Genomic DNA, 25309 nt, shown 5'->3' with positions numbered 1-25309 from the left:
AACACCAAGAGAGCAGATCAGCGGCTGGGCACAGACACAGGCTCAGAGGGTACCTCGAGCAGCAGGAGCTCATCTCAAGCCCAGGGAGCACAAGGGCAGAGTGGGGGATGTGTTGTGGAGAGGAGAAGAGCCCTTCAATCCAGCCCATTATCACCTTGGGGCAGGGCAGAGAGCTGGTTCTTTCCTGGTGTCTCCTGGGGTTCTGTTTGGATGGGAAGGAAACATCCCTGGGGAATGGGTTGGCTGCCAGAGAGGTTCCCACAGCTCTGGATGAGCAGGCTTGGGTTGCTCTGCAGGAGCCAGTGAAGAGCCAGAGACCCCAGAGGAAAGATCAGCACTGCAACAGGGGCGCAGACTGGCAGGGGAGGAAAGCCAGGACTCCTTTGCTCCGGGGCCATTCCCAAGAGCAGCAGCTCAAGCTGTTACACCATGAAAAACTCCCTCTACGGCGCCAGAGCTCTGGAACTGTGCTATGGGAAACCTGGGCCTAAGGCAATGAGAGAAGCCAGCTCCCTGTGGACCTTGGAAACCTGGCTCTATCTGTTTGCCTGGCCCTGCTGTGGACAGGGTGTTCTGTGCCCTGTGCCCAGCTAGAGCAGGACAGTGCTTTGCTCCCCCTGCACAGGCCAACAAGGGGATGATGGTGCTTGGTGTTCACCCTGCAGAGCTCATCAGGGGCCCTGCCCTTTGTCCTGCAGTGGCCAGTGGGGTGGCACAGAAACCAGGCTGTTAGGGGAATCTGGGGGCTTTATGAGCAGACATTGCCTTCCAGCACCAGGGAAGGGCACAGGGCATTTCTGCTTTCCTTGCCTGGGGCCATGGTGTGCATAGGAAATTCGTAGGTTTGGGGGCCCCAGTGAGCTGTTCCTTCTCCAGACAGTATGTGACACACAAGATATGTACAATCACCAGGAACTTCCCATCCCAAGGTGTTTTGTCCAAGGCCTGTACTCAAGGGGGAGATCAGGACCCCCCAGCACAGGGCAGTGCTGCAGCATCTCCCCAGGCTCAGGAGAAGTGGCGGATTTGGGCTCCCCCAGCCCCTCCGGGCACCCACCGCACTGCGGGGCGCTGGTGCTGCACAGCTTCTGGCACAGGAACTGGATGGTCCTGCAGGGGCTCTCGGGCTGGGGACGCTCCTGGCACAGGCAGCAGGCCGCCTCCTTGGGCACTTGGCTAAAGACAAGAGGGGATTATTGGAGGAACACCTGCCCACCCAGTCCATGGCTCAGAGCCCAACTCAGGGAACACATGGATACCACGCATGGGGCTTGTGCTTCAGTGTGTGCCACAGCTCTGGGAAAGGCCCCTGACTCCCAATGCAAAACATTAAAAAGGGGATTTTAACCTGGAAAGTAGAAGTGCTCCCAAACCACCATGTGACACAGAAATGCACCCGCCTGGAGTTCAAACTCCCCTTTGAGAAACCTGCAGCAAGTCACCCAAAAGGTGAAAGTCTGCCGCTGAGCTGGTGAGTTTTGGCACGTTCCCAGAAGGAATGGCAACTCTTGAGCTTACTGAGCTTGTTCTGGTTTTGTGGCATACGTAATTGTTTCCCAAGCAGAGCCCTGGTCCCAGCACTCGGGGCCTGCTGGTGGCTGGGGCTCAGTCCCACACACTCACAGGGTTTCCAAGCTCACTGTGGACTGCAGCAGCAGCAGCAGCGACTGTGGGGTCACTTGGGTGGCACTCAGGTCTCTGCAAGCATTGGAAAGAGCTCATGAAATTCTGCACTGACATTGCCAGAACTCTGCATCCACTACTGCCTGCTCCAAGAGCAGCCATTCCGGAGCCCAGCTTCCCTCTGCCTTGCCCTGCTCTAAACCAGCCCGTTGGAATCAGGAGAGCAATCCTGCAGCTCTTGTGGCAGACAGATGCCACCAGAAAGGATTGCCCCTCTCCCCACTCTCCTGCTGCTCTCCCCTGAGGGCAGCTGAGTCCCTGAAGGAGGCAGGAGCCTGGAGCTGCTGGCAGGAGTGCAGTTTATTCCCAGAGCCCTGCGGCCACTCCACCTGGCCCCAGACCTGGATGGGCTCTCATCCCTGAACGTTTGTGTCCCAGTTCCCGTGTTGCTTTGCAGCTGGGGACACACCAGCACTGCTTGGCCTTTGCCTTGCTCTGCTGGAGCCGGGGTAGTTGTGTCTCCAGCAGACTCAGGCGGGGCAAGGGGGAGATTTGCTCGGGCACTTGTGCTGCTTTCCTGAGAACAGGGCACTCGAGAGAGACACAGATCTCTGGATCTGCTCCAAATGAGCCAATACTTACAGAGAGCTCACTGAGGGCAGCTTGAAGAAGGCAGCGTCAGCAATGACAGCCAGCGGGTTGTGGCTGAGGATCCTGAGAAACAACAGAGCTCTGTCAGGGCTGATGGCGAGGATGTGAGCTGGGTGTGCCAGGCACGTGGGGACGGCCTGGCTGCATTCAAGGAAGCCTTGCAGGAGGTGAGCAGGGCAGGGGAAAGGGCCTTTGCAGCTGCACACTCCTGGTGCTCCCTGGCTGACATCCACAGTCGGAATCAGGACTTTCCTGAGGGCAAGTCTGCTTTTGCCCACGGACCCGGCAGAGACGCTACAGAGACTCGCCCTGGCGTGCCTTTAGCCCTGGTGCCACTTACAGCTCCTGGAGGAACTGCATCCCATGCCAGGCCTGGAAAGCGCCGCTGCGGATCCGTGTGAGGCCATTCCCGGAGAGATTTCTGGGCAAAGAGGAGGTCACACAAAGGAATTGACCCTGCCCTACAGAAAGTGGGGGCAAAGTGGGATCCCTTTGCAGGAAGGGTGCAAATCCCAGGTGGAAGAGGGAGGAAACTGCTGCTTTCTTAGTGTTTTAGCCTGCCCAGGAGGGGAAGTGCAGGGCACACGTGCTGAACTCTATTTCTGTTCCTGGATGCAGCCAAGGCTGCAAGAACTGGCAGCTCTGATGGCTGTGTGTGGACAAGCCCGCTGGGGTCTGTCCCCTGGCGTGGCCATCCAGCCATCGGCATTGACCTCTGCAGCTCAGCTGGGCTCTGGGCAGGGCAGATTTAGGGACTGTGGGGAAAAGAACAGCAGCATTTTCCTACACAGGAAGGGTGCCCAGTGCAAAGGCTGAGCTAAAAACAGAGCAGAAAGAAACTTGATCACTCACAGAAACTTCAGGAAAGGCAGTGGCTCAAAAGCCCGTTCCTCAATGGACAGGATCTCATTGCAGGACAAATCCCTGTTCCAGTTGAACAACAAATGTCACTTCCATTTGTCCTGTTGCTTTTACTTGCCTCTGCAGCCTGGATCCCAGGAGGGACAAAGGCCACATGCCCGCAGCCGGGCTGAGCAGCAGGGCCCCAGGGAGGGGCAGGCAGGAGCCCCCTGCCATGGGCAGGGCACAGTGCTTACAGGTGCTTCAGCAGGAACAGCCCCTCCAGGGAATGGCTCTTCACTGCCCGCAGCTTATTGTCCCTGAGCACTCTGCAAGGAGACACAGGGACACTGTGACAGCGGCCACTGGCCAGCAGCAAATGGGATTGTCATGGGAAAATCTCCTGCAGCAGCTTGACTGAAGCATCTCTTTGGGTCACTGCAGGGATCATCTCCACTCCTGCCCAGAGCAGGCCCTTGCTCCTGGCCGGCTGAAGCGGACCACAGCTTGATCCCTGGGCAGACAGACACGGGGATGGTGCCCTGGGCTGCAAGAGATTCATGGCAATTCTTGCTGTGCTGGGAAGCTGTGGTGATTCACACCCCTCCTTGCAGAGCAGCCGAGCTTTGAATTCCAATGGAAGTGGGTGGTGTGGGGGCCGCTGCTCCAACCCCAGACCAAAGGATGGAAAATCCCCAAACTCCTGCCATTTGAAATGCTGCAGGGCACTTACAAGGTTTCAGTCCATGGGTAGTCCTTCCAGGCTTGTTTTCCAACAGCAGCAATGGAGTTACCAGTGAAATCTCTGCAAAGAGACGAAAGGCCTGGTCCCCCCTCAGGAAAACCCATTTCCCTGCCATTCGGCTGCTGAGCTGGAAGCGGGCTTTGCCTGGAGAAGGCACAGCGTGCCCAGCCTGGCTTCACCCTCATGCTGAGCTCAGGCCCCCACATCCCCCTGTCTCTGGCCAGGGAGTGCCCCGGGTGTCCCAGGTGCGCTTTGCAGACACAGGGAGCCGAGGAGGGGCAGCTGCAGGGCTCTGTGGGGCCGCAGGACTCACAGGACGGCCAGGGCTCGGCGGCGGCTGGAAGGGGGCACGGTGGCCAGGCCGGCGTGGCCGCAGTTCAGCCGCCCGCGGCCTGGGCAGCGGCAGGGCTCTGGGCAGAGCTCCTTGGCCGCTCCTGGAGAGGGGGCTACTGCCAGCAGCAGGGCCAGCAGGAGCAGAGCGCGCACCAGACGCATCACCAGGTCCATGGCGAGGCAGGACTGGCTGCAGTCACCTGGGATGCACACCTGAGCTGGAGCTGTGGCAGTTCCTGTGTCACAGTGGTGCTGCCAATGTCACAGTGGTCCTTCTCATGTCACTGCAGCATTGCTTGTGTCACTGTGCCGGTGCTTGGCATCAGAGCTCACAGCAAACCGCTGTCACCAAATGACTCTGTCTCAGAGCCATCAATCTGCGGAATCATGGAATGGATTGGCTTGGAAGGGGCCGTAAGGCCCATCCAGTGCCACCCCTGCCACGGCAGGGACACCTTCCACAGTCCCAGGTGGCTCCAAGCCCCCTCCAACCTGGCCTTGGACACTTCCAGGGATCCGGGGGCACCACAGCTGCTCTGGGCACCCTGTGCCAGGGACTCCCTGCCCTCACAGGCAAGAATTTCTCCTGAACACACCATCTAAGCCTCCTCTGTGTCACTGTGAAACCATTCCCATTTGCACTGGGTTTGTGTGGCCAGCTATTGGCATGGGTTTGGGGTACAGGTGCTGTTGAAATGTCTTTTACTTCTCATTATGCTGCCCTGATTTTGTTGGTAATAAATGTAATTAAGATCCCCAAGTTCTGTCTGTTGTGTCCGTGACGGTGACCGGGGCGGGATCTCTCCCTCTCTTTCTGTAAACTCATGAGCCTTTCGCTGGCTTTTGTCTCCGCTCTCCACTTGCGCAGAGCGGTGACAGCGCCTTTGGTGCCGGGCACCCAGCATCCAGCCAGGGCCAAAGCCCGCCTGGCGCTGGGAGCTTGCCGAAAGCCGGGCAATGTCGGAATGTCCGCCGGGAGAGCCTGAGGGAGCCGCAGCGCCAATGGCGGGAAGCGCTGCGAGCCTGAGGGGCGGCAGCTCCGCCTCAGCGCGCCGGCACCGGCAGCGGCGGCGGCCGGGCCGAGCCCGCTGCAGGCGCCGCTGCAGCCGAGCCCCTGAGGCGAAGCGCTCCGGCCCCCGGGCTCTGGAGGCGGCAGCGCCGGGACACCGGCGGCAGAGCTCCCGCCGCGGCCGGAGCGCCACATCAGCGCCGGCAGACACCGAGGGGCAGCGACCGCCGTGCAAAGGAAGCCGCGGGCAGCTTTGGGAAGGCCGGCACAGCCCCGCAAGCAGCGCCCAGAGAGGCGCCCCGGCCCGGCCGGGAAGCGCGGCCCCCCGGCCTGAGAGGAAACGCGCGGGCGAACAGCTCGGGCCGGGGCGGCTCCGGCAGCGCTTGGGGCCGGGCGGCCTCCAGTCCTGGCCACAGAGTCACGGAGCCCCAGAGTCACTGGCGATGGAAAAGACCTTCAGCGAGTCCATCCTGTGCCCCATCCCCACCTTGGCAGCCAGGCCAGAGCACTCAGTGCCACCTCCAGCCGTTCCTTGGACCACTCCAGGCATGGGGAGTCCACCACCTCCTTGGGCTGCCCCTTCCAAGGCCTGTCACCCTTTCCATGAAGAAATTCCTCCCTGATGTCTGTGTTTCCTGTCTTACTGGACACCCTGACACTATTTTAAGGCTATTGTGAGCCATATTAGACAAAGGTGCGTTTCATGCATGTGCCTTAATCCTCCTTGAGAAGATGATTCTGCTCAATGACAGCAGCCCTTCAGCAGGAGGTGCAACAATGCAACCATCAGCCTGGGAGCCAAGCAGGTGTGAGGGAGGACAAAAAAACCTCAGGGATGCAGAGGGGACAATGCTGCTTGTGCAGCTCCAAGCCAGCACCATGGGGACACCAGTGTGCCATGGCCTCTGCAGGAGGACACCGGCCATTCCCCTTCCCACCCAGAGCTCTTGTGCTCACAGGAGACATCTGGAACACAAAAGTGTTGACCCTGGAAAGCTGCAGGGGCCTTGGGATGTTCTAGAAGCACTACTGCAAAGCCTCTTCCTTTGATATCCAAAGAGATATCCTGGAAGGCCTCGTTGGAATGGGAAAACTCTACAGGGAGTGCTGGAGCCAGGCACTGGCACTGGGGCTGGCAGAAATAACACCTGGATGAGGAACAACCAGGTGCATGTTCTGCTCAGCCCAGTGGCAGAGCTGAGGGGGGAAGTGGAAAGATAAGGAGTGTCAGGGAGTGGGAGAGGGAGAGGGACTGGTGGAGCCACTCCAAAGCAGCCATTGGACAAATGTCCCAAACAGACACATCCAGAAAGACGAGGATGCCCAAGGGTGTTGCCAGCAGGCAGAAGGAGGGGAGCCAAAAGACAGGGGGAATGGAAACAGGTCCCTGCTGGGGACAGCGGGGGAATCCCCTCCTGGCCCATCTCACCTTCCCAGCTCCCACTACCCAACACGGTGGGGGCTCTGGGCCTCTGGGGCCAGGACAATCACGATGTGGATGAGCTCCATCCAGGCTGGAGGGGCTGCCCAGGGTGAGTCAGTGCAGCCACGCTGTTTGAGAGGCTCCCTGGGCACACTGTCCTGAGGGGCAGAGGAGTCCAGGGAGGCTGGACATTGTGCAAGGTGAAATCCTTGAAGGTACAGGCAGGATCAGGCTGTGCCCGTGTGCCTAAAGACGAGCTGGTGAGGAAGCAGACCAGCGGAGCAGGAAGTTTTGCCTGGAACTCAGGGAAAACACAGAATTTACAGCTTTAGAAGGAGGGCAGCACCACAGGAGGATGGCAGGGATGTCATTGGGGCATGCAGGGAGAAAGGTAGAAAAGCAAAGGCCCAGCTGGAACTGAATTTGGCCAATTCCATAAGGGAGAACAGAAACTGCTTTTATGAGTACATCAGCAACACCAGGAGGAACAAGAACAATTTTGTTTTTATTGAATGCAGGGAGAACTTTGCCACAAGGGATGAGGAAAACCCTGAGACACTGATGCCTCCTCTCGGGTCCGGCTCTCGCACCCGCAGCACCCTCCTCTGCAGAGAGGGATGAATGTGCTAGCTCTTGGGATGCACCGCAGTCACTGGGCACAGGCACCTCGTCCTGGGGTGATGGCATTCCTTCACTGTTGCTACTTCTCTGGGGCACTTCTCACTCAAGTAACAGCAAAGAAATAACAGGAAAAGCACCCAGGGAAAGACTCAGCCGTTCCTTTGTTCGCACAGGAGGTGGAGGTGAATGGTTAGTGTCCCAATGACTGTATCACCTTCTTAAATTATTTTCCCCATCACCTGAATTCTTTGCATTTTGTCTGTTCCTGAAATTCTTCTTCTTTATTAGGGGCATGCATCAGGTATTGAGGGGCAGGAGGACTCATCCTGAGAAGGACACACGCAGCAGTGTGCAGCAGCTCTCCTACCTTCTCTGCGATTTCCTTGCCCTTCCTCAAGGCCATGTGTGTGGACACATTCTCCTGCAGAGGACACCGGCCCATGCCATCAGAGGCTCTGTGGGTCTCTTGCCTCTCACTGAGCACCTTTAGAAGCAGCCCGGTCTTTGAAATCACCTTGGCACAAGTCAGTTTGAGCTGGGGCAGGCTGCAGTCCTTGCTCCGGGCTCGCTCCACATGGGCCATGAATGTCTGCAAGCTTTTGTCCAGCACCAGCAAGTGCAGATGATGATCAACCATGGCTTCCAGGAGTTCTCCTGGAACCGGCACAAGGTCTGGACTTTGGGGGCTCCAAGGCTTATTGAGGAACCTGGATCCTTCTTCCTGTTGCTTCCCATGCATGTCTGTGGTGTCAGGCATGATCAGGAGGTGCCCACCTAGAGAGGACTGCTCCTCTTCAGCTGTGGCTCCTCCTCCGCTGCTCGCAGCGGGGCGGCTCTGAACCAACGGGTCAGAGAGAAAATCCAGGTTCCTGTTTAGACGCTGCTCATCTTTGGTGCCAGTGGCTCTGGGCTCTCCCTCTGCTTTCACAGGGCTCAACACCTGGTAGAAAAGCCGATTATGTCCAACCCAGTACTGGCTGTCCTGCTTCTTTGGCTATTTGTGAGAATTGACATAGTTCTGCCTTCGAGCTTGAACTTCCTCCTTATGTCAGTGTTGTCTGCGACCAGACTTGTCATGAGTGGGGTTTAACCCACCAGCTCCCTCCCAGGGTTTCAATGATTGTCTCTTCAAATATGAATCCTGCTTCTGACACCACGTACAAAAGCACACACTCATGTGTGCAGCACCACCGAAATGGGCCCAGCCCAGCAAACACATGGACACTTCCAGGACCCTCTGCCTGTACAAAATCAGCATTTATTGGGAAAGCATTCCCAGCTGGGAACAGACACAGCGGCTGCACATGGGGCTGTGCAGGGGGACCCTGTCACGTGTGCAGGGTGCCTGCACGATGTCGTGGCCCCGGGAAGGCTGTGGCTCCAGAGGCTGGGCTGCAGTGATTGCTTGGGACACCTGGGGCTTCCTGGATCCTCCCTGTCCCAGTCCCCAGGGGGACTTTGGGGTGTCCTAAGCATGGCACCCACCAGCAGCATCCTCCTCTGCAGAGAGTGGTCATGGAGTCATGGAGTCCAGATCTTGGGGTGCTGGATGCAGGGCAGGGCCCAGGCAGGAGCACCTTGTCTTTGGGTAGCAGCATTTCCTTAGGCTTCTTCCATCTGGAATGACAGCAAGGAAACAACATCTGAGGAAATAAAGGCAAGAAAAGACTCAAGGAGACAGCACAAATGAAATAGCCACCAAGTCAAGAACTAGGATCCAAAGAAGTAGATAAGAAAATAGCATCCGAGGAAAGTTTTAGCAGTTCTTGTATCAGAATAGGAGTCAGAGAACAAGTGCTGGCATCTTACTTTCATGTTCTCCACACCTTGGAAATCTTCTCTCCCCGCCCTTACCTGCTCTTCACCCTCTGCCTCCCTGTACTTGTTCTTCCTCCATCTCTCTTGCAGTTTTACAGACAACCTGAAAACCAAAGAAAATTAGCAGGGAGGTTTGGCCAGGGAGGGCTGCAGGAGGTGCAGCACCTCTCCCTGCTCGGGGGCATTTCAGCTGAGCCCAAGGAAGATGGGGGCTCCAGAAAGGACATCCCGGGCTGGCCCAGCACATGCATCCATCTGGGGGAGTAACACTGGTGCATGAAGGGCTGGTTGGGCTGGGAGCCCCTGGCCGTGCCCAGCGCTGTCGCTCAGGAGCCGCTTTCTTGGGGCTCCCCCAAACGCGACATGTTGGAAACACAGCCAGGGGAGTCCTGGGCAGCAGCACCTGCACGGCTGTGGGGCTCCAGGAGGAGTTGCTCTGCCTAGGAAAGACTCTGGTGGCACAGCAGTGGCATGGGCAGGGAGCAGTTACCTTCTCAGCCACGATTTCCTTCTGAGTAGCTGTTGACAAACAGCTGCAGCACATCGGGAACACACCTTGTAAAGGAGACAGACTTTTAACACCAAAGTTTTCTTGTCATACTCTACAGAACATGGGAAACCAAAAGATCCTTCATCCAACCCAGCCTGTTCTACACATGTGCAAGTCTGTGCCAGCAACAATGATTTTAAAAAGACCCTGTCCTTCCTTCCCAGTTCCCTGTTCCTCTCTGCAGGAACTCCAAGAGCTGTTCTGAACTCCCAGAGCTCCCAATCTCATTGCTGTGGCTGAAGGCAGGAGAGCAAAGCCGAGCTGGGGAGAGCTGGGACACAAGGCAGGACAAGCTTCCTAAGGCAGGCTGGAACCTGCTGAGCTGGGTGCTGTGGATGCTGCCACAAGCTCCAGGCTTGGGAAAACATCTCCTGTGGTACCCAGCACATGCAGGGCCATCTGCAGTGGCACATGGGGCTCATCACCTGGGCACTCCAGCTACAGGACAGACAGCTGTGTGTCAAACAAGATATTGACTTACGTGGAAGAGACCCTTCAGTATCAGTAAAATGACTGCGATGACAGACAGCAATAAAACTGTGATCGTGTCATCCATGGTCTCAGGCTTTGGCTGGGAGAAGAGGAAAGAAGATCATGGGAGGCAGGAGGATTGCTCTTTTGGTTCTCTCTTGCCCAGAAGGACAGACACAGCAGTGCCTGCAGCTCTCCTACCTTCTCTGTGGGCTCCTGATCCTCGTCCACAGCTGTGCCCCTGGATATGTTCTCTTGCAGAGGACACCGGCCCATGGGATCAGAGGTTCCCTGGTTCTCTTGCCTCTCACTGAGCACCTTTAGAAGCAGCCCGGTCTTTGAAACCATCTTGGCACAAGTCACCTTGAGCTGGGGCAGGCTGCAGTCCTTGCTCCGGGCTCGCTCCACATGGACCATGAATGTCTGCAGGCTTTTTTCCAGCAGCAGCAAGCGAAGGAGACGATCAACCATGGTTTCCAAGAGTTCTCCTGGAACCGGTGCAAGGTCTGGACTTTGGGGGCTCCAAGGTTTATTGAGGAACCTGAATCCTTCTTCCTGTTGCTTCCCGTGCGTGTCTGTGGTGTCAGGCATGATCAGGAGGTGCCCACCTAGAGAGGACTGCTCCTCTTCAGCTGTGGCTCCTCCTCCGCTGCTCGCAGCGGGGCGGCTCTGAACCAACGGGTCAGAGAGAAAATCCAGGTTCCTGTTTAGACGCTGCTCATCTTTGGTGCCAGTGGCTCTGGGCTCTCCCTCTGCTTTCACAGGGCTCAACACCTGGTAGAAAAGCCGATTATGTCCAACCCAGTACTGGCTGTCCTGCTTCTTTGGCTGTTTGTGAAAATTGACAAAGTTCTGCCTTGGAGCTGGATCTTTCTCCTTATCTCTGTGGTGTCCAGAAATGGAGTCATCATCATTAGGGTTTAACCCACCAGCTACATCCCAGGGGTTTAGTATTTGCCAGTTCAATCTTGAGTCCAGTTGCTTCTGCTGGCTGTCCTGCTGCTCTTTGATTGTCATAATGTAGTTCTGCCTTGGAGCTTGACCTTCCACCTCATCTCTGAGGGGTCTGTCAAGCGACTTGCCATGAGTGGGTTTTAACCCACCAGCTACATCCCAGGGGTTTAATGCTTGCCGGTTCAAATGTGACTCCTGCTGCTTGTGATCCCAGCTTGAGGGTGTCTTTTCCACCACATGCTTCAGCCAGGCAGGCTGGGGCTGGTGTGGGACAACGGTTTTTGCAGTCTTGGTGCTTTTAGACTTGTGCAGCTTCTTCTTGAGCTTGGCTCTCAGGTTATCAGCACTTGTTTTGCCTTTGTGCCCCAAGAGATGCTGAGGGGCAAATGAATTTGTTCTGGAACTGTCCAGGCTGCTGACATCACCCTCAGTGCTCGGGATCAGGGCAACCTCAAGCGTCACAGTTCCATGATCTCCCAGTGAAGGCTCCTTGGGCTTGAGGCTCAACACTGGGCTGCTGTTCAGCTCTCTGCGTTGTTCCATGTCCATTATTTCTCCCCGTGTCTGTAGCAGAGTTGTGTGAGCTGGAGAACACCAAGAGAGCAGATCAGCGGCTGGGCTCAGACACAGGCTCAGAGGGTACCTCGAGCAGCAGGAGCTCATCTCAAGCCCAGGGAGCACAAGGGCAGAGTGGGGGATGTGTTGTGGAGAGGAGAAGAGCCCTTCAATTCAGCCCATTATCACCTTGGGGCAGGGCAGAGAGCTGGTTCTTTCCTGGTGTCTCCTGGGGTTCTGTTTGGATGGGAAGGAAACATCCCTGGGGAATGGGTTGGCTGCCAGAGAGGTTCCCACAGCTCTGGATGAGCAGGCTTGGGTTGCTCTGCAGGAGCCAGTGAAGAGCCAGAGACCCCAGAGGAAAGATCAGCACTGCAACAGGGGCGCAGACTGGCAGGGGAGGAAAGCCAGGACTCCTTTGCTCCGGGGCCATTCCCAAGAGCAGCAGCTCAAGCTGTTACACCATGAAAAACTCCCTCTAGGGCGCCAGAGCTCTGGGACTGTGCTATGGGAAACCTGCTTTCCTTGCGTGGGGCCATGGTGTGCATAGGAAATTCGTAGGTTTGGGGGCCCCAGTGAGCTGTTCCTTCTCCAGACAGTATGTGACACACAAGATATGTACAATCACCAGGAACTTCCCATCCCAAGGTGTTTTGTCCAAGGCCTGTACTCAAGGGGGAGATCAGGACCCCCCAGCACAGGGCAGTGCTGCAGCATCTCCCCAGGCTCAGGAGAAGTGGCGGATTTGGGCTCCCCCAGCCCCTCCGGGCACCCACCGCACTGCGGGGCGCTGGTGCTGCACAGCTTCTGGCACAGGAACTGGATGGTCCTGCAGGGGCTCTCGGGCTGGGGACGCTCCTGGCACAGGCAGCAGGCCGCCTCCTTGGGCACTTGGCTAAAGACAAGAGGGGATTATTGGAGGAACACCTGCCCACCCAGTCCATGGCTCAGAGCCCAACTCAGGGAACACATGGATACCACGCATGGGGCTTGTGCTTCAGTGTGTGCCACAGCTCTGGGAAAGGCCCCTGACTCCCAATGCAAAACATTAAAAAGGGGATTTTAACCTGGAAAGTAGAAGTGCTCCCAAACCACCATGTGACACAGAAATGCACCCGCCTGGAGTTCAAACTCCCCTTTGAGAAACCTGCAGCAAGTCACCCAAAAGGTGAAAGTCTGCCGCTGAGCTGGTTGAGTTTTGGCACGTTCCCAGAAGGAATGGCAACTCTTGAGCTTACTGAGCTTGTTCTGGTTTTGTGGCATACGTAATTGTTTCCCAAGCAGAGCCCTGGTCCCAGCACTCGGGGCCTGCTGGTGACTGGGGCTCAGTCCCACACACTCACAGGGTTTCCAAGCTCACTGTGGACTGCAGCAGCAGCAGCAGCGACTGTGGGGTCACTTGGGTGGCACTCAGGTCTCTGCAAGCATTGGAAAGAGCTCATGAAATTCTGCGCTGACATTGCCAGAACTCTGCATCCACTACTGCCTGCTCCAAGAGCAGCCATTCCGGAGCCCAGCTTCCCTCTGCCTTGCCCTGCTCTAAACCAGCCCGTTGGAATCAGGAGAGCAATCCTGCAGCTCTCGTGGCAGACAAATGCCACCAGAAAGGATTGCCCCTCTCCCCACTCTCCTGCTGCTCTCCCCTGAGGGCAGCTGAGTCCCTGAAGGAGGCAGGAGCCTGGAGCTGCTGGCAGGAGTGCAGTTTATTCCCAGAGCCCTGCGGCCACTCCACCTGGCCCCAGACCTGGATGGGCTCTCATCCCTGAACGTTTGTGACCCAGTTCCTGGGTTGCTTTGCACCAGCACTTCTTGGCCTTTGCCTTGCTCTGCTGGAGCCGGGGTAGTTGTGTCTCCAGCAGACTCAGGTGGGGCAAGGGGAAGATTTGCTCGGGCACTTGTGCTGCTTTCCTGAGAACAGGGCACTCGAGAGAGACACAGATCTCTGGATCTGCTCCAAATGAGCCAATACTTACAGAGAGCTCACTGAGGGCAGCTTGAAGAAGGCAGCGTCAGCAATGACAGCCAGCGGGTTGTGGCTGAGGATCCTGAGAAACAACAGAGCTCTGTCAGGGCTGATGGCGAGGATGTGAGCTGGGTGTGCCAGGCACGTGGGGACGGCCTGGCTGCATTCAAGGAAGCCTTACAGGAGGTGAGCAGGGCAGGGGAAAGGGCCTTTGCAGCTGCACACTCCTGGTGCTCCCTGGCTGACATCCACAGTCGGAATCAGGACTTTCCTGAGGGCAAGTCTGCTTTTGCCCACGGACCCGGCAGAGACGCTACAGAGACTCGCCCTGGCGTGCCTTTAGCCCTGGTGCCACTTACAGCTCCTGGAGGAACTGCATCCCATGCCAGGCCTGGAAAGCGCCGCTGCGGATCCGTGTGAGGCCATTCCCGGAGAGATTTCTGGGCAAAGAGGAGGTCACACAAAGGAATTGACCCTGCCCTACAGAAAGTGGGGGCAAAGTGGGATCCCTTTGCAGGAAGGGTGCAAATCCCAGGTGGAAGAGGGAGGAAACTGCTGCTTTCTTAGTGTTTTAGCCTGCCCAGGAGGGGAAGTGCAGGGCACACGTGCTGAACTCTATTTCTGTTCCTGGATGCAGCCAAGGCTGCAAGAACTGGCAGCTCTGATGGCTGTGTGTGGACAAGCCCGCTGGGGTCTGTCCCCTGGCGTGGCCATCCAGCCATCGGCATTGACCTCTGCAGCTCAGCTGGGCTCTGGGCAGGGCAGATTTAGGGACTGTGGGGAAAAGAACAGCAGCATTTTCCTACACAGGAAGGGTGCCCAGTGCAAAGGCTGAGCTAAAAACAGAGCAGAAAGAAACTTGATCACTCACAGAAACTTCAGGAAAGGCAGTGGCTCAAAAGCCCGTTCCTCAATGGACAGGATCTCATTGCAGGACAAATCCCTGTTCCAGTTGAACAACAAATGTCACTTCCATTTGTCCTGTTGCTTTTACTTGCCTCTGCAGCCTGGATCCCAGGAGGGACAAAGGCCACATGCCCGCAGCCGGGCTGAGCAGCAGGGCCCCAGGGAGGGGCAGGCAGGAGCCCCCTGCCATGGGCAGGGCACAGTGCTTACAGGTGCTTCAGCAGGAACAGCCCCTCCAGGGAATGGCTCTTCACTGCCCGCAGCTTATTGTCCCTGAGCACTCTGCAAGGAGACACAGGGACACTGTGACAGCGGCCACTGGCCAGCAGCAAATGGGATTGTCATGGGAAAATCTCCTGCAGCAGCTTGACTGAAGCATCTCTTTGGGTCACTGCAGGGATCATCTCCACTCCTGCCCAGAGCAGGCCCTTGCTCCTGGCCGGCTGAAGCGGACCACAGCTTGATCCCTGGGCAGACAGACACGGGGATGGTGCCCTGGGCTGCAAGAGATTCATGGCAATTCTTGCTGTGCTGGGAAGCTGTGGTGATTCACACCCCTCCTTGCAGAGCAGCCGAGCTTTGAATTCCAATGGAAGTGGGTGGTGTGGGGGCCGCTGCTCCAACCCCAGACCAAAGGATGGAAAATCCCCAAACTCCTGCCATTTGAAATGCTGCAGGGCACTTACAAGGTTTCAGTCCATGGGTAGTCCTTCCAGGCTTGTTTTCCAACAGCAGCAATGGAGTTACCAGTGAAATCTCTGCAAAGAGACGAAAGGCCTGGTCCCCCCTCAGGAAAACCCATTTCCCTGCCATTCGGCTGCTGAGCTGGAAGCGGGCTTTGCCTGGAGAAGGCACAGCGTGCCCAGCCTGGCTTCACCCTCATGCTGAGCTCAGGCCCCCACATCCCCCTGTCTCTGGCCAGGGAGTGCCCCGGGTGTCCCAGGTGCGCTTTGCAGACACAGGGAGCCGAGGAGGGGCAGCTGCAGGGCTCTGTGGGGCCGCAGGACTCACAGGACGGCCAGGGCTCGGCGGCGGCTGGAAGGGGGCACGGTGGCCAGGCCGGCGTGGCCGCAGTTCAGCCGCCCGCGGCCTGGGCATCGGCAGGGCTCTGGGCAGAGCTCCTTGGCCGCTCCTGGCGAGGAGGCTACTGCCAGCAGCAGGGCCAGCAGGAGCAGAGCGCGCACCAGACGCATCACCAGGTCCATGGCGAGGCAGGACTGGCTGCAGTCACCTGGGATGCACACCTGAGCTGGAGCTGTGGCAGTTCCTGTGTCACAGTGGTGCTGCCAATGTCACAGTGGTCCTTCTCATGTCACTGCAGCATTGCTTGTGTCACTGTGCCGGTGCTTGGCATCAGAGCTCACAGCAAACCGCTGTCACCAAATGACTCTGTCTCAGAGCCATCAATCTGCGGAATCATGGAATGGATTGGCTTGGAAGGGGCCGTAAGGCCCATCCAGTGCCACCCCTGCCACGGCAGGGACACCTTCCACAGTCCCAGGTGGCTCCAAGCCCCCTCCAACCTGGCCTTGGACACTTCCAGGGATCCGGGGGCACCACAGCTGCTCTGGGCACCCTGTGCCAGGGACTCCCTGCCCTCACAGGCAAGAATTTCTCCTGAACACACCATCTAAGCCTCCTCTGTGTCACTGTGAAACCATTCCCATTTGCACTGGGTTTGTGTGGCCAGCTATTGGCATGGGTTTGGGGTACAGGTGCTGTTGAAATGTCTTTTACTTCTCATTATGCTGCCCTGATTTTGTTGGTAATAAATGTAATTAAGATCCCCAAGTTCTGTCTGTTGTGTCCGTGACGGTGACCGGGGCGGGATCTCTCCCTCTCTTTCTGTAAACTCATGAGCCTTTCGCTGGCTTTTGTCTCCGCTCTCCACTTGCGCAGAGCGGTGACAGCGCCTTTGGTGCCGGGCACCCAGCATCCAGCCAGGGCCAAAGCCCGCCTGGCGCTGGGAGCTTGCCGAAAGCCGGGCAATGTCGGAATGTCCGCCGGGAGAGCCTGAGGGAGCCGCAGCGCCAATGGCGGGAAGCGCTGCGAGCCTGAGGGGCGGCAGCTCCGCCTCAGCGCGCCGGCACCGGCAGCGGCGGCGGCCGGGCCGAGCCCGCTGCAGGCGCCGCTGCAGCCGAGCCCCTGAGGCGAAGCGCTCCGGCCCCCGGGCTCTGGAGGCGGCAGCGCCGGGACACCGGCGGCAGAGCTCCCGCCGCGGCCGGAGCGCCACATCAGCGCCGGCAGACACCGAGGGGCAGCGACCGCCGTGCAAAGGAAGCCGCGGGCAGCTTTGGGAAGGCCGGCACAGCCCCGCAAGCAGCGCCCAGAGAGGCGCCCCGGCCCGGCCGGGAAGCGCGGCCCCCCGGCCTGAGAGGAAACGCGCGGGCGAACAGCTCGGGCCGGGGCGGCTCCGGCAGCGCTTGGGGCCGGGCGGCCTCCAGTCCTGGCCACAGAGTCACGGAGCCCCAGAGTCACTGGCGATGGAAAAGACCTTCAGCGAGTCCATCCTGTGCCCCATCCCCACCTTGGCAGCCAGGCCAGAGCACTCAGTGCCACCTCCAGCCGTTCCTTGGACCACTCCAGGCATGGGGAGTCCACCACCTCCTTGGGCTGCCCCTTCCAAGGCCTGTCACCCTTTCCATGAAGAAATTCCTCCCTGATGTCTGTGTTTCCTGTCTTACTGGACACCCTGACACTATTTTAAGGCTATTGTGAGCCATATTAGACAAAGGTGCGTTTCATGCATGTGCCTTAATCCTCCTTGAGAAGATGATTCTGCTCAATGACAGCAGCCCTTCAGCAGGAGGTGCAACAATGCAACCATCAGCCTGGGAGCCAAGCAGGTGTGAGGGAGGACAAAAAAACCTCAGGGATGCAGAGGGGACAATGCTGCTTGTGCAGCTCCAAGCCAGCACCATGGGGACACCAGTGTGCCATGGCCTCTGCAGGAGGACACCGGCCATTCCCCTTCCCACCCAGAGCTCTTGTGCTCACAGGAGACATCTGGAACACAAAAGTGTTGACCCTGGAAAGCTGCAGGGGCCTTGGGATGTTCTAGAAGCACTACTGCAAAGCCTCTTCCTTTGATATCCAAAGAGATATCCTGGAAGGCCTCGTTGGAATGGGAAAACTCTACAGGGAGTGCTGGAGCCAGGCACTGGCACTGGGGCTGGCAGAAATAACACCTGGATGAGGAACAACCAGGTGCATGTTCTGCTCAGCCCAGTGGCAGAGCTGAGGGGGGAAGTGGAAAGATAAGGAGTGTCAGGGAGTGGGAGAGGGAGAGGGACTGGTGGAGCCACTCCAAAGCAGCCATTGGACAAATGTCCCAAACAGACACATCCAGAAAGACGAGGATGCCCAAGGGTGTTGCCAGCAGGCAGAAGGAGGGGAGCCAAAAGACAGGGGGAATGGAAACAGGTCCCTGCTGGGGACAGCGGGGGAATCCCCTCCTGGCCCATCTCACCTTCCCAGCTCCCACTACCCAACACGGTGGGGGCTCTGGGCCTCTGGGGCCAGGACAATCACGATGTGGATGAGCTCCATCCAGGCTGGAGGGGCTGCCCAGGGTGAGTCAGTGCAGCCACGCTGTTTGAGAGGCTCCCTGGGCACGCTGTCCTGAGGGGCAGAGGAGTCCAGGGAGGCTGGACATTGTGCAAGGTGAAATCCTTGAAGGCACAGGCAGGATCAGGCTGTGCCCGTGTGCCTAAAGACGAGCTGGTGAGGAAGCAGACCAGCGGAGCAGGAAGTTTTGCCTGGAACTCAGGGAAAACACAGAATTTACAGCTTTAGAAGGAGGGCAGCACCACAGGAGGATGGCAGGGATGTCATTGGGGCATGCAGGGAGAAAGGTAGAAAAGCAAAGGCCCAGCTGGAACTGAATTTGGCCAATTCCATAAGGGAGAACAGAAACTGCTTTTATGAGTACATCAGCAACACCAGGAGGAACAAGAACAATTTTGTTTTTATTGAATGCAGGGAGAACTTTGCCACAAGGGATGAGGAAAACCCTGAGACACTGATGCCTCCTCTCGGGTCCGGCTCTCGCACCCGCAGCACCCTCCTCTGCAGAGAGGGATGAATGTGCTAGCTCTTGGGATGCACCGCAGTCACTGGGCACAGGCACCTCGTCCTGGGGTGATGGCATTCCTTCACTGTTGCTACTTCTCTGGGGCACTTCTCACTCAAGTAACAGCAAAGAAATAACAGGAAAAGCACCCAGGGAAAGACTCAGCCGTTCCTTTGTTCGCACAGGAGGTGGAGGTGAATGGTTAGTGTCCCAATGACTGTATCACCTTCTTAAATTATTTTCCCCATCACCTGAATTCTTTGCATTTTGTCTGTTCCTGAAATTCTTCTTCTTTATTAGGGGCATGCATCAGGTATTGAAGGGCAGGAGGACTCATCCTGAGAAGGACACACGCAGCAGTGTGCAGCAGCTCTCCTACCTTCTCTGTGGGCTCTTGATCCTCCTCCAGAGCTGTGCGCCTGGAGATGTTCTCTTGCAGAGGACACTGGCCCATGGGATCAGAGGCTCTGTGGGTCTCTTGCCTCTCACTGAGCACCTTTAGAAGCAGCCCGGTCTTTGAGACCATCTTGGGGCAGGCCAGTTTGAGCTGGGGCAGGCTGCAGTCCTTGCTCCGGGCTCGCTCCACATGGGCCATGAATGTCTGCAAGCTTTTGTCCGGCACCAGCAAGCGCAGATGATGATCAACCATGGCTTCCAGGAGTTCTCCTGGAACCGGCGCAAGGTCTGGACTTTGGGGGCTCCAAGGTTTATTGAGGAACCTGGATCCTTCTTCCTGTTGCTTCCCGTGCGTGTCTGTGGTGTCAGGCATGATCAGGAGGTGCCCACCTAGAGAGGACTGCTCCTCTTCAGCTGTGGCTCCTCCTCCGCTGCTCGCAGCGGGGCGGCTCTGAACCAACGGGTCAGAGAGAAAATCCAGGTTCCTGTTTAGATGCTGCTCATCTTTGGTGCCAGTGGCTCTGGGCTCTCCCTCTGCTTTCACAGGGCTCAACACCTGGTAGAAAAGCCGATTATGTCCAACCCAGTACTGGCTGTCCTGCTTCTTTGGCTGTTTGTGAAAATTGACAAAGTTCTGCCTTGGAGCTGGATCTTTCTCCTTATCTCTGTGGTGTCCAGAAATGGAGTCATCATCATTAGGGTTTAACCCACCAGCTACATCCCAGGGGTTTAGTATTTGCCAGTTCAATCTTGAGTCCAGTTGCTTCTGCTGGCTGTCCTGCTGCTCTTTGATTGTCATAATGTAGTTCTGCCTTGGAGCTTGACCTTCCACCTCATCTCTGAGGGGTCTGTCAAGAGACTTGCCATGAGTGGGGTTTAACCCACCAGCTACATCCCAGGGGTTTAATGCTTGCCGGTTCAAATGTGACTCCTGCTGCTTGTGATCCCAGCTTGAGGGTGTCTTTTCCACCACATGCTTCAGCCAGGCAGGCTGGGGCTGGTGTGGGACAATGGTTTTTGCAGTCTTGGTGCTTTTAGACTTGTGCAGCTTCTTCTTGAGCTTGGCCCTCAGGTTATCAGCACTTGTTTTGCCTTTGTGCCCCAAGAGATGCTGAGGGGCAAATGAATTTGTTCTGGAACTGTCCAGGCTGCTGACATCACCCTCAGTGCTCGGGGTCAGGGCAACCTCAAGCGTCACAGTTCCATGATCTCCCAGTGAAGGCTCCTTGGGCTTGAGGCTCAACACTGGGCTGCTGTTCAGTAGGGTACGAGGGGTGGAAACAACTCACATCCAGTGGGGGGACATTAGCGGAGGAGAACACAACTGGGGTAATCCAATAAAAGCAGCACAGGGGAGGGATCAGGCTTAACAGTCCAATGAGTAACTGTGCAAGGGGTGACAGATAAGGAACTTTCCAGAACAACCAGGGTGTGTCTAACTTGACAGGCAGGGGCAGGGGGCAGTGAACTGGGGATTGACATGGACATATAAGGAGACAAGGGAGGAACAAAGGAGGGACTGGGGAGACTGACATAGGGACTGACAGGCACTTGGTGGGAAAATGTTGAGGTAAACAACTTAGGGTTAAACCATTAGGGCAACAGAACTGGGTACATGGAACAAACCATTATAAATGCATTAACAGAAAACAATTGTAGAATAACAAACCACCACAAATGATTTTAAAAAGACCCTGTCCTTCCTTCCCAATTTCCTGTTCCTCTCTGCAGGAACTCTAAGAGCTGTTCTGAACTCCCAGAGCTCCCAATCTCATTGCTGTGGCTGAAGGCAGGAGAGCAAAGCCGAGCTGGGGAGAGCTGGGGCACAAGGCAGGACAAGCTTCCTAAGGCAGGCTGGACCCTGCTGAGCTGGGTGCTGTGGATGCTGCCACAAGCTCCAGGCTTGGGAAAACATCTCCTGTGGTACCCAGCACATGCAGGGCCATCTGCAATGGCACACGGGGCTCATCACCTGGGCACTCCAGCTACAGGACAGACAGCTGTGTGCCAAACAAGATATTGACTTACGTGGAAGAGACCCTTCAGTATCAGTAAAATGACTGCAATGACAGACAGCAATAAAACTGTGATCGTGTCATCCATGGTCTCAGGCTTTGGCTGGGAGAAGAGGAAAGAAGATCATGGGAGGCAAGAGGATTGCTCCTTGCGTTCTCCCTTGCCCAGAAGGACAGACACAGCAGTGCCTGCAGCTCTCCTACCTTCTCTGTGGGCTCCTGATCCTCGTCCACAGCTGTGCCCCTGGAGATGTTCTCTTGCAGAGGACACCGGCCCATGGGATCAGAGGTTCCCTGGTTCTCTTGCCTCTCACTGAGCACCTTTAGAAGCAGCCCAGTCTTTGAGACCAATTGGGAACCCCCATCACCCAGAACCTTGCTGCTCACGCTTTGCAGCTCCCATTGTGACTGCCATTTGAGTGGAGGAATGACCGTCACATCTGCCCCCATGTCCATCATCCCCTGCAACTGGATGGAATGCTCCCCGCTCTTAAGGCCACACCATACGAGGGGCTTGTTCTCTCCCAGCATTTCTGTGAAATAAATGGAAAAGTCCAGGTCATCGCTGATGGCATAAGGCAACTGGAATGGCCTGCGCAATGACCTGGCCCTTTGGCTGGAAGAGGGGGGGGTGGACACAGCCCACCATGAGACTGAATCGCCCAGGTTCGGGTGACAGGATCCCTAGCCCTTGTGGTCAGCTGGGCCATCAGCTCTTGTGGCCTTGTGATACTTTTGGACAACTGGTGACGAAGGAACACCCACTTTGTGATTAAGAGGGGATCCCGTTGGTCTGTGTCCCACTGAAAAATGAGCCCGTGGAGGTGTGGCAACTTACCCAAGATGATGAAGTGGAAGGGCAGACCCTCGTGGCATCGATGGGCTTGCCAGTCTGCTAGGGTGGACTGCACCTTCTCGAGCGCAGCCTTGGCCGCCAAGGTCAGGGCCCTCGGAGAATCCAGCTCCTCTTCCCCCCTCAACAAGTTGAAGAGAGGGGATAGATCCCCTGTGGTGAGCCCCAGCCAGGGCCTGATACAGTTTAGGGACCCACACAGTTGGTGGAGGTCCCTCAGAGTCTTTGGGTTATCATTGATAAGGACCCTCTGAGGTGTGATGGTCCTATTCGTAATTTCGAGGCCCAGATACTTCCAAGGCGGCAGCTTCTGCACTTTATCTTCTCGTAACTCAAATCCAGCCACCAACAAGGCAGTGATAGTGTCCTCGAGCGCTCCTGCAAGAACATTGTCATCGGGCGCACAAACAAGGACATCATCCATGTAATGGTATATGATACACTCTCACGCTTTGGTGCGCGCTGAGGACAGAACTCTGGCAACATACCACTGGCAGATGGTGGGACTGTTCTTCATCGATAACCTTGTGGGAGAACTCGCCAGTGGTAGCACTTCATGGGAGCTCCTCTGTTGATGGAGGGTACAGAGAAGGCAAAGCACGAAGCATTGGCTGGGTGGAGGGGAATTTGAAAAAAACAATCCTTTATATCTATAACGGCCAATGACCAGTTTTGGGGGGGCATTGAAGGGGACGGCATCCCTGGTTGGAGGGACCGACCCCATGTCCTCAATGACATTGTTTATTTTTCTCAAATTGTGGGCACACTGAAGCCAATTGCCCTTTCGATCCCTCAATTTGCACAATGCTCTTGGAACATTTTGCCAATTGGGAGCCCCCAACACCCAGAACCTTGCTGCTCACGCTTTGCAGCTCCCATTTTGATGGCCATTTGTGTGGAGGAATGACCGTCACATCTGCCCCCGTGTCCATCATCCCCTGCAACTGGATGGAATGCTCCTTGCTCTTAAGGCCACACCATACGAGGGGCTTGTCCTCTCCCAGCATTTCTGTGAAATAAATGGAAAGGTCCAGGTCATCACTGATGGCATAAGGCACTGGAATGGTCTGCGCAATGACCTGGCCCTTTGGCTGGAAGAGGTGGGGGGGTGGACACAGCCCGCCATGAGACTGAATCGCCCAGGGTCGGGTGACAGGATCCCTGGGGCAATCTCAATCTCAAGGGGAGTGTGTTTGGTGTCCCTGACAACAAGGCACTTGCAGTTTGATGAAGTGGTGCGCTCGCGTCCTTCCGCCTGATGGATATGGGGAAGAAGTCCAGGCGCAGTAGTGATAACTTGCCAGTCCTGATTGGGAAAGAAAAGTGGGTCAGTAAGTCTCAGCCAGTACGGAAAACATTTGTCATCGGTGTCAACAGTGCTGCTAGTGGCGACACTAGCAGCCCCACTGCGGTCTGCCCCATTTTTGTCCACGCGCGGAGCAGACCCACGCTCCACTTTCAGGTTTTTTTGTTGAGGGGGAATTTCCCCTTCCTCTGCTCTTTCCCCACTGGGTGGCGCCTTCCCCAGAAAAGAGCATTGGTTAATAAAGTGCCCTTCACGGTTGCAGTGAAAACATCTTCTTTTCGGGAACTGGTTCCTCGGTGGAATAACTGTAGGAGCCGCAGCTCTCTCTCTTGTGACAATCTTCTTATGGCTTCAGTGGCTCCTCTGCTGGTGTCATAGCTTTGCGCATGCACTCTTCTATTAGCAGGTCCAGTGTTGGTGTAGGAGCAGATGGCAGTGCTTAGATCACCTTCCTGCATGCTTTGTTCGCGTTGGTGGAGGTTGATTGCCCCTCTCCCCACTCTCCTGCTGCTCTCCCCTGAGGGCAGCTGAGTCCCTGAAGGAGGCAGGAGCCTGGAGCTGCTGGCAGGAGTGCAGTTTATTCCCAGAGCCCTGCGGCCACTCCACCTGGCCCCAGACCTGGATGGGCTCTCATCCCTGAACGTTTGTGTCCCAGTTCCTGGGTTGCTTTGCAGCTGGGCACACACCAGCACTGCTTGGCCTTTGCCTTGCTCTGCTGGAGCCGGGGTAGTTGTGTCTCCAGCAGACTCAGGCGGGGCAAGGGGGAGATTTGCTCGGGCACTTGTGCTGCTTTCCTGAGAACAGGGCACTCGAGAGAGACACAGATCTCTGGATCTGCTCCAAATGAGCCAATACTTACAGAGAGCTCACTGAGGGCAGCTTGAAGAAGGCAGCGTCAGCAATGACAGCCAGCGGGTTGTGGCTGAGGATCCTGAGAAACAACAGAGCTCTGTCAGGGCTGATGGCGAGGATGTGAGCTGGGTGTGCCAGGCACGTGGGGACGGCCTGGCTGCATTCAAGGAAGCCTTACAGGAGGTGAGCAGGGCAGGGGAAAGGGCCTTTGCAGCTGCACACTCCTGGTGCTCCCTGGCTGACATCCACAGTCGGAATCAGGACTTTCCTGAGGGCAAGTCTGCTTTTGCCCACGGACCCGGCAGAGACCCTACAGAGACTCGCCCTGGCGTGCCTTTAGCCCTGGTGCCACTTACAGCTCCTGGAGGAACTGCATCCCATGCCAGGCCTGGAAAGCGCAGCTGCGGATCCGTGTGAGGCCATTCCCGGAGAGATTTCTGGGCAAAGAGGAGGTCACACAAAGGAATTGACCCTTTCCTACAGAAAGTGGGGGCAAAGCGGGATCCCTTTGCAGGAAGGGTGCAAATCCCAGGTGGAAGAGGGAGGAAACTGCTGCTTTCTGAGTGTTTGTAGCCTGCCCAGGAACGGAAGTGCAGGGCACACATGCTTATCCTAAGGTGACGGTATGGTGCTTGTATCCCAAATCGTGTGTTCTGTTCATGCCTGATATTATGTTCTGTGCGTTCAAGATTACTGATAAGACAAAGCCAATCATAACTAAAACCAAAAGAACAACAATGGGATCATGTGGCAAGCACATTTCTCTCTCTCTCAAGATTTTTTATTGAGGTGCACATAGAGAAATGAAAGAGAAAACAATTTCTATTTCTGCTCCTTGTTTTTCTCTGGTGGAATGTGTTTGGAGAATTTACCTAGAGTGAGTGCTTGGTTGGACCATGGTGGATTGTTTGGGCCTGATGGCCAATCGGATCCACCTGTGTCTAGACTCTGGTGAACAGGGTCACGAGTTGTGAGTTAGTGAGATATGATAGTTAGAGAAAGTAGCATCTTGTATTTAGTATCCTCTTTTATATAACATATTAATGTATTATAACATAATTACAATAAAGAAATCATTCAGCCTTCTGAAATGGAGTTAGACATCATCATTCTTCCCATTGGGTTCGCCGACATCTACAACAGGATGACACAATTTGTTTAGGACACCGGTGGCAGTAGGTGACCACCCTGTGTTCAGAATCACTTTTCACCCTTTCTACCACACAATGTATTTCTTGCACATTATGATGAACAGTTACCAGAGTTTTCTGTCCGTTCTTGATTTTTCCTAAGATTTCTATTAGATCTTGAATGAAGCAACAATTACTTGTTAATGAATGAACCAGAGTAAGG

General features: G+C 56.2%; 1 protein-coding gene across 1 annotated transcript; it reads right to left on the bottom strand.

The window, feature by feature from the left end:
• Positions 1–9195: 9195 nt before the first annotated feature.
• LOC128819689 (uncharacterized) lies at positions 9196–20866 on the bottom strand. Its single transcript, XM_053999915.1, has 13 exons — positions 20858–20866; positions 18914–20041; positions 16283–16832; positions 15474–15693; positions 15149–15220; positions 14673–14744; positions 14428–14499; positions 13916–13996; positions 13567–13638; positions 12937–13011; positions 12370–12488; positions 10286–11622; positions 9196–9618 (listed from the first exon to the last, which is right to left on the bottom strand). The coding sequence occupies exons 1-13, from the start codon at positions 20864–20866 to the stop codon at positions 9550–9552; spliced, it is 3876 nt and encodes a 1291-aa protein (XP_053855890.1). The 3' UTR covers positions 9196–9549.
• Between the last annotated feature and the right edge of the window lie 4443 nt (positions 20867–25309).

This window comes from Vidua macroura, chromosome 27 (assembly GCF_024509145.1).
Source record: "Vidua macroura isolate BioBank_ID:100142 chromosome 27, ASM2450914v1, whole genome shotgun sequence".
NCBI lineage: Eukaryota > Metazoa > Chordata > Aves > Passeriformes > Viduidae > Vidua > Vidua macroura.
The sequence above is the reverse complement of the archived record's forward strand: the minus strand, read 5'-3'. Positions and strand labels throughout refer to the sequence as shown.

Excerpts from the sequence above, each read along its gene's own strand:
- LOC128819689 (XM_053999915.1), bottom strand. Across the intron at positions 15,221-15,473 it reads CGCCGAGCCCTGGCCGTCCT|AGATTTCACTGGTAACTCCA; the intron begins GTGAGTCCTGCG and ends GTCTCTTTGCAG. Across the intron at positions 14,745-15,148 it reads TACCCATGGACTGAAACCTT|AGTGCTCAGGGACAATAAGC; the intron begins GTAAGTGCCCTG and ends GTCTCCTTGCAG.